Source organism: Pristiophorus japonicus, chromosome 1 (assembly GCF_044704955.1).
Source record: "Pristiophorus japonicus isolate sPriJap1 chromosome 1, sPriJap1.hap1, whole genome shotgun sequence".
NCBI classification, from domain to species: Eukaryota; Metazoa; Chordata; class Chondrichthyes; family Pristiophoridae; genus Pristiophorus; species Pristiophorus japonicus.
Genome location: NC_091977.1, coordinates 231,638,697 through 231,651,853, shown reverse-complemented (window position 1 = coordinate 231,651,853; position 13,157 = coordinate 231,638,697). Strand labels below are relative to the sequence as shown.

The window sequence follows — 13,157 nt, the reverse complement described above, 5'->3', positions numbered from 1 at the left end:
TGCACAAATTGGTTGCTAGTGTTTCCTACATTACAACAGTGACTACACTTCAAATGTACTTCATTGGCTGTAAAGTACTTTGGGATGTCCTGAGGCCGTTAAAGATGCCATAGAAATGCAAGTCTTTCTCTCTGTTGTCATTGGGGTTCGGTCAAATTCCCCTATACTAATGATCGAGAATTGCTCACCTTGCCTGGAACACCCTTCCGAAGGCTCCCTCTCCAATATCCCGAACATATTCGATGTTATTTCTTGGATACTCGAGGCTGAGCAGTTTAGGGTTGAGAAGGAGGGGCAGCCGCTGGTACATTGGGTTGGGGTGAAGTCTGTCCAACAGCAGCTCTGAAGGAAGAGCTGTCAGGGTAGGCGTTTCAGTTCCTCTGTAACTGGGAAACAAAGAATGAGTGTGAATATACTCGGCACTATCTGAAAAAGGAACAAGAAAAAAAGAGAGAATCACATCAGCCTGGGCAAGATTCGAACCCCCACCCTGCGCTTTGATTTATCCACTATTGTTGTTTTCTTCAAAGAAATAATGTGGATAATATCAAGATAAATAGAATCATAGAATGATGCAGCACTGAAGGAGGCTATTCGGCCCACCGTGCCTGTGCTGGCTCTCTGAATTAGCTATCCAATTGTTCCCACTTCTTTGCTCTTTCCCCATAACCCCTGCAAATTTTCCTCCAAGTATTTATCTAATTCAGTTTTGAAAATTACTGTTGAATCTGTGTCTACCAGCCCTTCAGGCAGTGCGTTCCAGATAATAACAACTCGCTGAGTAAAAAAATAATTCCCCTCATCTCGGCCCTGGCTTTTTTGCCAGTTGTCTTAAATCTGTGTCCGCTGGTTACTGACCCTTCTGGCAGTGGAAACAGTTTCTCCTTATCCACTCTATCAAAACCCCTCATAATTTGGAACACCTCTATTAAATTGTCCCTTAATCTTCTTTGCTCTAAGGAGAACAATCCCAGCTTCTCCAGTCTGAGAGACTTAACTGAAGTCCTTCATCCCTGGTACCATTCTGGTAAATCTCCTCTGTACCCTCTCCAAGACCTTGACATCCTTCCTAATTGTGCCCAGAATTGGACACAATGCTCTAGCTGCGGTCTAACCAGCAATTTATAAAGATTTAGCATAACCTCCTTAATTATCGGTTATGATACTGGTCAGTTACCCATTCTCATCATATCGTGAAGGAAATAAAGTAAAAAGACATTCTTCACCTCTTTCTGGTCTGCCATTCCTTCTGACGACGATGACAAGTAAGGACTATGATTATCAATAGTACGAAAGCCGCAAGGCTGGAGATAATGGAAATGATGACGGTCATGGAGTAGGTTGCAGATGTGAGGGTGGGTGTGTTTACTGTTCCTGCTTTAGGCTCCGCAACTGTTATTGAGGTAGCTGGAAAGGAGAAACACATTGGAGAAACAATTTAACACAATCCGTGTTCAACACTGTTCAGATTCAGACATTTGAAATTAAGCAAAACTATTTGCATAAATACTAAACCAATGATGCCATGCAGATACAGGAAAAGTGCACTTATAAATTATATTATAAAATATATATAGTGATTAAAGTTCTCCTGACGGCTTAGTGTGCCGTACAAAACAGGATGTTCCCACTCCTAATTGCTGCCCAGTGTGTGTCTGGATATCTGGTGGGGATAGGACCGAGCGGAGCCTTTGTCGAGCCTTTAATGTGAAGAATGAACTTGCACAGAGAGACCAGCAGCTCTGGAACCTAGCACAAGTCGGCGTCTTCAAGAAAGGAAGGGTAGAAGGGGAAAACAATTGAACCTTTAATGATATGGCCATGGGTATCCACATGTGCTCATTATTAATGATCTCCTGCTATGTACTAATGTTGGGTCATGGCCAATTAGGAAGATAGAAACAGGAATATGTCAGTCAGCTCCTCGAACCTGTTCCGCCATTCCATTAGATCATGACTAATTCGTATCTAACTCCATCGACCCGCCTTGGGTCTGTAACCCTTAATATTGCTTGCCTAACATCTCAGTTTTGAAATTTTCCAATTGACGACCAGCATCAACAGCCTTTTTGGGGAGAGAGTTCCAGATTTCCACTACCGTTTGTTGTAAAGAAGTGCTTCTGTTCCATAAACCATTTCCGCTCTGCAGCCAACTGTTAGGATTTACTTATCACTTAGGGTGCCTGGCCCTTCAGTTGTCTCTTCCTCCCTTTGGGGCAAGTGCTTGTTTTTCCTTTGTACTTCCCCAGTAAACTGTCTGAGATCAACAACCCATATCACTTGGTGATACAACACATTGGATGACCTTTACACGATTACACACAGCAAGATCCCACAAACAACAATGAGATACATGACCAGATAATCTAATTTTTAGTGATGTTTATTGAGGGATAAATATTGTCCAGGACACCGAAGAGAAATTCCCTGCTCTTCTTCAAAATAATGCCATGGGATCTTTTACGTCCATCCGAGACGGCGGACGGGGCCTTGGTTTGACATCTCATCTGAAAGATGGCACCTCCGACAATGCAGTACTCCCTCAGTACTGCACTGGTGTGTCAGCCTAGATTTTGTGCTCAAGTCTCTGGAGTGAGACTTGAGCCTAAAACCTTCTGACCACCTGAGAGAGCAGATGGGGCTTCAGTTTAATGTCTCATCTGAAAGACGGCACCTCTCACAGTGCAGCACTTCCTCAGTACAACCATTGCGAGTGTCAACCTAGATTACGTGATTAAGTCTCTGGAGTGGGACTTGAACCCAAAACCCTCTTACTCAGAGGTGATATGTCCAGATTTCTGCATTGTGGAAAATGCATTGGTAATATGCATGAAGATTATTCCCTTCTAAGAACTATACAAGCTTGTTTTTTATGCACTTGTGATGGGCAATTGGAATATCCGCCCAAGTTCTAAGTTGAGATTTAGGCATGTTTCCAATTATGATAGTGGTTCCCACACAGTTCTGATGTATGTCAAAATACATACCATTGGTACATAGAGGCACATTGCAGAATTCCCATCTGATGGCTCGATCCATGGTGTAACACCAAGGGCGCTCACTCTCACCTCCTGGGTTACGGCAATAGTTGTCAGAGTTGGTCAGTTCTGGGAATAACTCTGGCAAACGTCTGTGGAAATGGGGAACCTTCGAGGGAGAAAGAATAACATTGTCTGTCAATTCAAAATGCACATCTCATGGGATCAGGCACGGAGTTTTGTAATGCGAAAACAAATATGTTTATGAAGCTGCCATTGTTCTCCTCAATTCCTTGGAGAAATACTTCTGAAGGAACTGTGACTTCAGTTCAATTGAATATTGTACAAAGCAGCAATGAATTACATAAAGAATTACACAGAGTCTCCAGCACAGAAACAGACCATTCAGCCCAATTGGTACATGCTGGTGTTTATGCTCTGCACGAGCCTCCTGCCACCCCTCTTCATCTAAATCTATCAAAATATCCATCTATTTCTTTCTCCCTCATGTGTTTATCTAGCTTCCCCTTAAATGCCCCTGTGCTAGATTTTCTAGATGTGTTATTAACAAGCCAGGAACCCTCAGCCATGCAATCCACAGATGGTGCAGCAAGTCAATGCTGCTGCTAGTACACTGACTGAAGGATGGATGAAACTGAACTGGAATTACAAAGCAAAATTGACCTTTTTCAGCCCACTCACACTTCTTTTATTTTCCTTATGTTTCTTCCTCGTCAGAGAGTTTCTCCTTACAATCTGTTTCATGTTGGTGCAAGAACAGGAGGAGTGCGAGGCGATTCAACCTGATGCAACATTTTGACAACGTCTTCCGGTTTAGACGTTAAACCGAGGCTCCGTTTGCCCTCTCAGGTGGACGTAAAAGTTCCCGTGGCACTATTTCGAAGAAGTGCGAGTGTGTTCTCCCAGGTGTCCTGGCCTAATATTTATCCCTCAACCAACATCACTAAAAATCAGATTATCTGGTCGTTCGTTATCACATTGCTGTTTGTGGGAGCTTGCTGTGCGCACTTTTGGCTGCCGCATTTCCTACATTACAACAGTGACTACACTTCAAAAAGAACTTAATTGGCTGTAAAGGGCTTTGGGATGTCCTGAGGTCAGGGAAAGGTCCTATATAAATGTAAGTTTTGCTTTCTTTAACTAGTATTGCTTTTTGTTGAGTCTAAGTGAAAGTCAATGTCTAATAGGAAGGTTTTTCTGCACTGGTAATCTGTCAATCAGAATTGAGCAGGGCAATGGAAATGACTGGAACAATGTGGGTTATAATAAAATGATCTGTTTGCACTGGAGGCTCTATTTATTCTGTGCACTAGTTACACTACAGACAGAGCTTCACTTTTTATGCTATACTCAGAACTCAGGCAACATTGTTGCTTCCTAACTTTGCTTAAGTGTAGAGGACAGCCCACACAATAAAGCTTATATCAAGATGGTTGTGCATATTATCCAGGACCATTCAGGGGTAATCAGACTTCAGATTAACATTAAAAATTTAGATCCTATGATTAACATTTTCAAAGATTTGGAAGTATCCACAGGCCAGATAAGTTCCTCCCCCTATTGAATGACAATGGCGATTGGACATTTTCTTCCTGACCAAGTGGCCTGAGACTGAGATATGTAACTACAATCGATAGATTCTTCCACCACTATCATCAGAGCATTAGACACAAATAAAACCATTAGGGCCTCCAACATATACTGCTACTCGAAGGCTAAGGATCAGATACCCACAAAACCACCGGACATGGACATGCAGTCCTGGTTTTACTGTCTGGCAGCAGTGTCACCAGAAGAATGGTGGGTCTGCCCACCATGCTGAACTAGCAGTGATGCCAGAAAAGCCAACACAAATGATTGTTTACATCACATTTAGAATATTGTGTTCAATTTTGGGCATCTTACAGTTGGAAGGAAGTCAAGCACATGGAGAGGAAGAAGAGGTTCTTTCAGATGATATCAGGGATGAGAGGCTTTCGTTATAAGGAGAAACCAAAGAACAAAGAAGGTGAACACTCATCCTTGTTTGCAAATCCCTTCACGGGCCTCACCCATCTCTATCTCTGTAAACTCCTCCAGTCCTACAAACTCCCAAGATCTCTGCATCCCTCCAATTCTGGCCTCTTGCGCATTTCCGATTTTTATTGCTCCACCATTGACGGCTGTGCCTTCAGCTGTCGAGGCCCAAAGCTCTGAAATTCCTTCCCTAAACCTCTTCACCTCTCTCTCCTCCTTAAAGATGGCCCTTAAAACCTACCACTTTGACCAAGCTTTTGGTCACCTGCCCTAATGTCTCCTCATCTGGCTTGGTGTCAAATTTTGTTGGATGATCGTTCCTGTGCAGTGCCTTAGAACATTTTACTCCGTTAAAGCACTTTTTAACTGCAAGTTGTTGTTGATATCTGATAGAAATGTTTAAAATTATGAGGCTTTTTGATAAGGTAACTAGAGAAAACGTATTTTCAATGGTTGGTGAGTCCTCTCCAAAAAAAGGGAGACATTAGGTTTGTTTTTAAACAGAAGGTTGTAAGGACATGAGTGCTCGACCAGAAACACTGATGGAAGCAGAATCCATGGCAGCTTTTAAAAAGGATAAATATTTGTAAACGAAAAGTTAAAAGGAAGAGGCCGGGAGCATGGATGATTCTATAAACTCATTACTTCCTTTTGGGTGTGTGTGACGGTTTCACAATACTAGTGGGGTTATATTGCAGTCTATTATAGAGTTAAATCTATACTGGCTGTACAGAAAGAATAAAAGGATGCAGTGCAAATGCAAGCAAAATGGAACGCTGCAGTCTGGGCAAAGTATTGAAGTTAAGAGCAGAGAAAACACTGAGAAGAGGTCGGGGACACGATAGAAACAGAAGAGTATTAAACGTCGAAATTTGTTGACAATCTGTGAACATCAATGACTAGATTCCTTGGCACAAACCCTGCAGATACTAACCTGTTCGCTCCACTTCTGACAGGGAACACCAGATGCTGTGACATTTACTGAACCCTGATAGAACCTCCCATTATCGCTATAACACATTTCTGTAGAAATGGGGATGAAAAAAAAATCAAAATCATGAATTATAGCCATCAATTAAAAATAATAATAAATAAAAACACAAATGCTGGAAATATTCAGGAGGTCAGGCAGCATCTGTGGAGAGAGAAACAGAGTTAACGTTTCACGTTGATGACCTTTCATCAGAACTGGAAAAGTAGATGTAACAGGTTTTAAGCCAGGTGGAAGGGGAGGAAGGAACAAAAGGAATGTCTTGATAGGCTGAAGACAGGAGAGATTAAATGACAAAAGGGATGATGATGCTAGGCAAAAGGTGATGGTCATGGGACAAGTAAAGAAACAAAAGATAGCTCTGAAAACAATTGTTGTTTAAGAACTACTGTTTAAGATGCACTGCAGCAACTCACCAAGGCTTCTTCAGCAGCACCTCCCAAACCAGCCACCTCTACCACCTTGAAGAACAAGGTTAGAAGGCGTATGGAAACACTATCACCTGCAAGTTCCCCTCCAAGTCACACACCATCCTGACTAGGAAATACATCACCGTTCCTTCATCGTCGCTGGGTCAAAATCCTGGAACTCCCTCCTTAACAGCACTGTGGGAGTACCTTCACCACACAGACTGCAGTGGTTCAAGAAGGTGGCTCACTGCCACCTTCTCAAGGGCAATTAGGGATGGGCAATAAATGCTGGCCTTGCCAGTGAGGCCCACATCCCGGTGTAATGTATAGCTCCATCTAGTGGACTACTGTGGTAATGCAGCCATTGCTGGAAATACGATAAAAGTATCAGATGACAGGTCACCTGACAAGTTCCTGCACTGAAGCCATCTTGAGTGTGTGTGCTTTATTGATGTCATAGAGAAGATATCACACCCAGAATGAATATTAAAAAAACCAGAATGTCACCCCTGTATAGTAATGTAAGTGTTTCATTTTGAAAGTCTTCCTACATTCAGTGCTGTGGTGGGGGAACAGAATCTAGCTTTAACTCCCAAACTAACTAGGCACATACTCTTGAACCAATCATATTTACTTTCAGACCCTAACACTGCAATGGGTATGATGTATATCAATACTACATGACTGGTTAAGCACAGTGTCCATCACAATTCTTCTATCTGTTTAATTTGAAAGGAAGGGCAGAGGTTTCAGGGAGTTTGGCACAATCCCATTGTCTAGTTTCCACCGAACTTGGAAAGCATCTTGGCTCCACCAGTCCAATTTATCTGACTTGAGGTCAATTCAGGTTTCCTTTATTTGGCTGCTGGAGTTAATCAAGTTCTACCTGGAGCCAAAATTGATTGCATGTGTGCAATCTGTCTGCAGAAGGAACGGTTCCTTGACTTCCATTACATTTAATGAGGTGAGACCTGATTACAATTGCTCCTAAGCAGAAGTAGAAAATCTGAAGAAAGTGGATTGAAATGGCTGTGGAAATGATACAGGTTACAGAATTGAAGACAAGAAGAATAATGTTCTTGCTATAATTATGATCGCATTGTGGATCATGTTTCACCCTAACTGTGAACCTGAAAATTGTAAAATGAAAATTACAGAAAGATAATATTTAGCAAACCAAAGCATCACTTCCAGGAATATTTAGAGTAATACTGCACTCATAGTTAGGATGCACCACTTTATTCACACAATGCCATTTCCTACTTGTCACCGTGAATAATTACCATTTGGAGTTTATTTTAAAGCAGAGGTATGTCAAATAATCCTAATTTTCCAAACGTGTTTTTCTTTTGTTAGAATCTATTCCTTTTTATCCAGTTCACTGCACATCTGGCTTGTGTTATACCTGACCGGGGAGTATTTGATAACCAAAATGTCAGTGTTCTATCCCTGGGCTCTGACACTCATCAACTTAATGAACACACACACACACAGAATCACCTCCTCCCCCAAATTCCTAAAAATGGCAGTCCTCAATTGAATTTAAAAAGTTAAGGATTTGTCTCACTTGTCCAATTATTTCCTGTAGCTCAACTGGAATGAATAGTTTTAATTGATGTAATTTATTCAATTCACAGGCAAAATAAGTGCTTCATTATTTTAAAAAAACACAGTTTGAATTTACCTTCTTTGCTTGTTTTGCTTTTTAGTACATACTATGTAATGAACATTAAGATGGGCTAAATAGTAAACAACTTGCATTTATATAGTAGCTTTACTGTAGTAAAACATCCCAAGGTGCTTCACAGGAGCGTTATTAGACAAAAATTTGACACTGGGTCACATAAAGAGGTATTAGGACAGGTTGACTAAAAGCTTGGTCAAAGATGTAGGTTTTATTAGAGAGTCTTCACATAGGATATACGACACAGAAACAGGCCATTCGGCCCAACCAATCCATGCCGGCAAAGTCTTAAAGGAGGAGAGAGAGGCGGAGAGGTTTAAGGATGGCATTCCAGAGTTTCGGGCCCAGGCAGCTGAAGGCCACTAATGCTGGAGTGATGAAATCGGGGGTGCACAGAGGCCAGAATTAGAGGAGCGCAGAGATCTGAGAGAGTTGTGGGACTGAAGGAGATTACAGCGAAAGGGAAGGTGTAAGTCCATGGAGGGATTTGAAAACAAGGATGAGAATTTTTAAAAAAACGAGATGTATAAGTAATTACTATTCAGGGTAATTTAATGAGTCCCTGTTGTCAGCAGTAACTAGCCCAGCAGGATCAAAAAAAGGAGAACTAGCATGAAGCAGCTGAGAGAAATGAAAGACTGTGGGGGAATTTTGCGGGGGGTCAGCGGGCACGTTCAGTGGCGGGCAGGAGGGAAAATATATTTTTTGGACAGCGGGTCTGGACCCCACTGTCAACCCACCGCCACGCGCATTTCCCAAATGTCGATCATTCAGCACTGAGCAGACCAACATGCACTAGCAGGAGAGGCAATTCAGGTCATTATGACCTTGTTAACAGAGGATTAAGTACTATTTTTAACTCACCTTCAGAGTTTACCAGGTCGCCCACGGGTCCATGTTGTTCGGGGATCACGTCAGGTAAGAAGGGCGGGAGTTAAATGGCTATGAAATCATCTCATTACTTAACAGCTGCAAATGTGCTATAAAAGCTCCCATCTCACAGTTGTTCACTCCCCATGCTCAAAAGCTGTTGCTTACTGCATTTGGAAGACAGATTGTGCTTTATGCAGATTGTAAGAGTTTGGAACAAACTCTCTATCCAGTGTCACCTCATTGGAACAACCTCTCTCGCTTCTGCCATCTCAACTTCATCTGCCATCTAAGCATGGATGCCCTTGAAACTATCTCACTTTGGTCCTCAGAATCCCACCGTGATCATCCCTAACACCAGCAGCACCAGGCACACCAGCAGCACCAACAATAACACCAACCTTCTCCCCAATCAACTGATGCTGCACAGGACACAGGCCATCTGCACCCGACGACATTGTTGCCCGGAACGCCAGGGATGGCCTCACGATGGGCAGATTTACTTCATGATGTACCAGGTTGGCACCACCCCACACCAACACCATAAAGTATCCCTACAATGCCCAAGCTATTCCTTTCACACTCAGCACCATTGCATGGTTACCGTTATGTCTCACCATTCACTGCAACTCACTAAACCACTTCCAAAGGAGCGCACAAATCTGTCCAAGAACGCAAAGTGTTGAAAATAAAGATTTCAATATTTGACAACACATTACTAGAAACTTTACATTAACATTGGCTAAAAGACCCAAGACCCTACCCTTAAGTGTTGTTAGTTGGTATGATTGGACGAGGATGAGGGTGATTGTGAGGGGTGGTTAGTGAGATGGGGATGTGGTAATGTAGATAGAGAGCGGGATGGGTGAAGGTGCAAGGTACGTTGGTGTGAATAAGGCTATGCAGGAGTAGGGTAGGGAAAGCAGAGTGATGGGGATGTGATAAGTGGCACAGCAGGATGAGGCTGAGTGTGGCTTTGCAATAATGTTTCATGATCCACTGAGATCATTGAAAGGTTTGTGCCACTGCAGCCTGGTCCTCCTGACAACATCCCTGTTTGTGTCCTCCAGTGCAATGTGCAACACAGGCTGCGTTGGTCTCCTGGGGAAGTCCCTTCTGCCCATTGGAAGGGAAGAGACCCTCCTTGCATGCTGTGGAACACTGACAGCACAACTGTCAAAATCAGGTTTGCACCACCCCACACCAGCCCCATAAAGCAATGCCCAAGACATTCCTTTCACACTCATCATCATTGCGGGTGGTTACCGTTATGTCTCACCATTCACTACAACTCACTAAGCCACTTCAAAAGGTGCACACAAATCTGTCCAAGAAGGCAAAGTGTTGAAAATAAAAGTTTCAATGTTTGACAACACATTAACAGAAACTTCACATGAACATTGGCTAAAACACCTAAGTGCCTATCCTTGTGTGTTGTTAGTTGATATGATTGGACAAGGATGAAGGTGAGTGTGAGGGGTGACTAGTGAGATGGGGATGTGATAATGTAGATAGAGATATGGTGAGATGCAAGGTAAGTTGGTGTGAGTAAGGATGTGCAGGAGGTGGGTAGGGAAGGCAGAGTGACAGGGAAGTGATGAGTGGCACAGCAAGATGAGGTTGAGTATGGCTTTGCAGTAACGTTTTGTGATCTACTGAGATCATTGAAAGGTTTGTGCCTCTGCAGCCTGGTCCTCCTGACAACATCCCTGCTTGTGTCCTCCTGTACAATGTGCAACCAGGCCACGTTGGTGTACTGGGGAGGTCTCTTCTGCCCATTGGAAGGGAAAAGGACCGCCCTACATGCTGTGACTCCCTCCATAAGCATATACAGTGTCAGCTGTGATTCAGTGGGTAACAGTCTCGCCTGGGGCAGAAGGTTGTGGGTTCAAGTCCTACTCCAGGGACTTGTGCACAAAAAAAAATCCAGGCTGACACTCCAGTGCAGTACTGAGGGGGCACTGCACTGTCGGAAGTGTCGTCTTTTGGATGTTAAACCGAAGCCCCGTCTGCTCTCCAGTGGACTTAAAATATCCCATGGCATTATTTTGAAGAAGAGCAGGGGAGTTATCCCCAGTGTCCTGGCCAATATTTATTCCTCAATCAACATAACAAAAAAAAACAGATTAACTGGTCATTATCACATTGCTGTTTGTGGGAGTTTGCTTGCATGCAAATTGGCTGCTGCATTTCCTACATTACAGCAGTGACTACACTCCTAAAGTACTTCATTGGCTGTAAATCGCTTTGAGACGTCCGGTGGTCGTGACAGGCGCTATATAAATCTAAGTCTTTCTTTATCTCTAAGGAGAAAAACATTCAGTTTGTCTTCACCTGGAATAAGCAATTCTCTTAAAATATGGGTGGTATGGGCATTCCATGGAAACCATACCTTCATATAAACAATCCTTTATGATGGGTCGTGAGCCTTTGGGATTTTCATTGCATGATCTGTCATTAATACTATCTGTTCATGAAGTACTAGGGGACCGAGGGGCTAGTGAGAAGGAGGAACTGAAGGATATCCTTATTAGGCGGGAAATTGTGTTAGGGAAATTGATGGGATTGAAGGCCGATAAATCCCCGGGGCCTGATAATCTACATCCCAGAGTACTTAAGGAAGTGGCCCGAGAAATAGTGGATGCATTGGTGATCATTTTCCAACAGTCTATCGACTCTGGATCAGTTCCTATGGACTGGAGGGTAGCTAATGTAACACCGCTTTTTAAAAAAGGAGGGAGAGAGAAAACGGGTAGTGATAGACCGGTTAGCCTGACATCAGTAGTGGGGAAAATGTTGGAATCAATTATTAAAGATGAAATAACAGCGCATTTGGAAAGCAGTAACAGGATCGGTCCAAGTCAGAATGGATTTATGAAAGGGAAATCATACTTGACAAATCTTCTGGAATTTTTTGAGGATGTAACTAGGAGAGTGGACAAGGCAGAACCAGTGAATGTGGTGTATTTGGACTTTCAAAAAGCTTTTGACAAGGTCCCTCACAAGAGATTGGTGTGCAAAATTAAAGCACATGGTATTGGGGGTAATGTACTGATGTGGATAGAGAACTGATTGGCAGACAGGAAGCAGAGATTTGGGATAAACGGGTCCTTTTCAGAATGGCAGGCAGTGACTAGTGGGGTGCCGCAGAGCTCAGTGCTGGGACCCCAACTATTTACAATATATATTCATGATTTGGATGAAGGAATTGAATGTAATATTTCCAAGTTTGCAGATGACACTAAACTGGGTGGCGGTGTGAGCTGTGAGGAGGACACTAAGAGGCTGCAGGGTGACTTGGACAGGTTAGGTGAGTGGGCAAATGCATGGCAGATGCAGTATAATGCGGATAAATGTGAGGTTATCCACTTTGGGGGCAGAAACACGAAGGCAGAATATTATCTGAATGGCGACAGATTAGAAAAAGGGGAGGTGCAACGAGACCTGGGTGTCATGGTACATCAGTCATTGAAAGTTGCCATGCAGGTACAGCAGGCAGTGAAAAAGGCAAATGGTATGTTGGCCTTCATAGCTAGGGGATTTGAGTATAGGAGCGGGGAGGTCTTACTGCAGTTGTACAGGGCCTTGGTGAGGCCTCACCTGAAATATTGTGTTCAGTTTTGGTCTCCTAATCTGAGGAAAGACGTTCTTGCTATTGAGGGAGTGCAGCGAAGGTTCACCAGACTGATTCCCGAGATGGCAGGACTGACATATGAGGATTGACTGGGCCTTTATTTACTCGAGTTTAGAAGGATGAGAGGGAATCTCATAGAAACATATAAAATTCTGATGGGACTGGACAGGTTAGATGCAGGAAGAATGTTCCCGATGTTGGGGAAGTCCAGAACCAGGGGACACAGTCTAAGGATAAGGGGTAAGCCATTTAGGACTGAGATGAGGAGAAACTTCTTCACTCAGAGAGTTGTTAACCTGTGGAATTCCGTACCGTAGAGAGTTGTTGATACCAGTTTGTTGGATATATTCAAGAGGGAGTTAGATATGGCCCTTACGGCTCAAGGGATCAAGGGCTATGCAGAGAAAGCAGGAAAGGGGTACTGAGGTGAATGATCAGCCATGATCTTATTGAATGGTGGTGCAGGCTTGAAAGGCCGAATGGCCTACTTCTGCACCTATTTTCTATTTTTCTATGTTTCTATGAATGTAATGGGATGTTGCACAAGTGCTTT

At 43.1% G+C, this 13,157-nt stretch overlaps 1 protein-coding gene across 1 annotated transcript in view; it reads right to left on the bottom strand.

Annotated features, from left to right (window-relative positions):
- Window positions 1-13,157, bottom strand: part of musk (muscle, skeletal, receptor tyrosine kinase) — a 216,641-nt gene that overhangs the window by 68,297 nt on the left and 135,187 nt on the right. The window contains exons 12-15 of the mRNA XM_070870699.1: window positions 5,950-6,038; window positions 2,988-3,147; window positions 1,227-1,407; window positions 189-386 (exon numbers count right to left, since the gene is read on the bottom strand). Of these exons, the coding sequence (XP_070726800.1) occupies window positions 189-386; window positions 1,227-1,407; window positions 2,988-3,147; window positions 5,950-6,038 (628 nt within the window). The remainder of the gene's footprint in view (window positions 1-188; window positions 387-1,226; window positions 1,408-2,987; window positions 3,148-5,949; window positions 6,039-13,157) is intronic.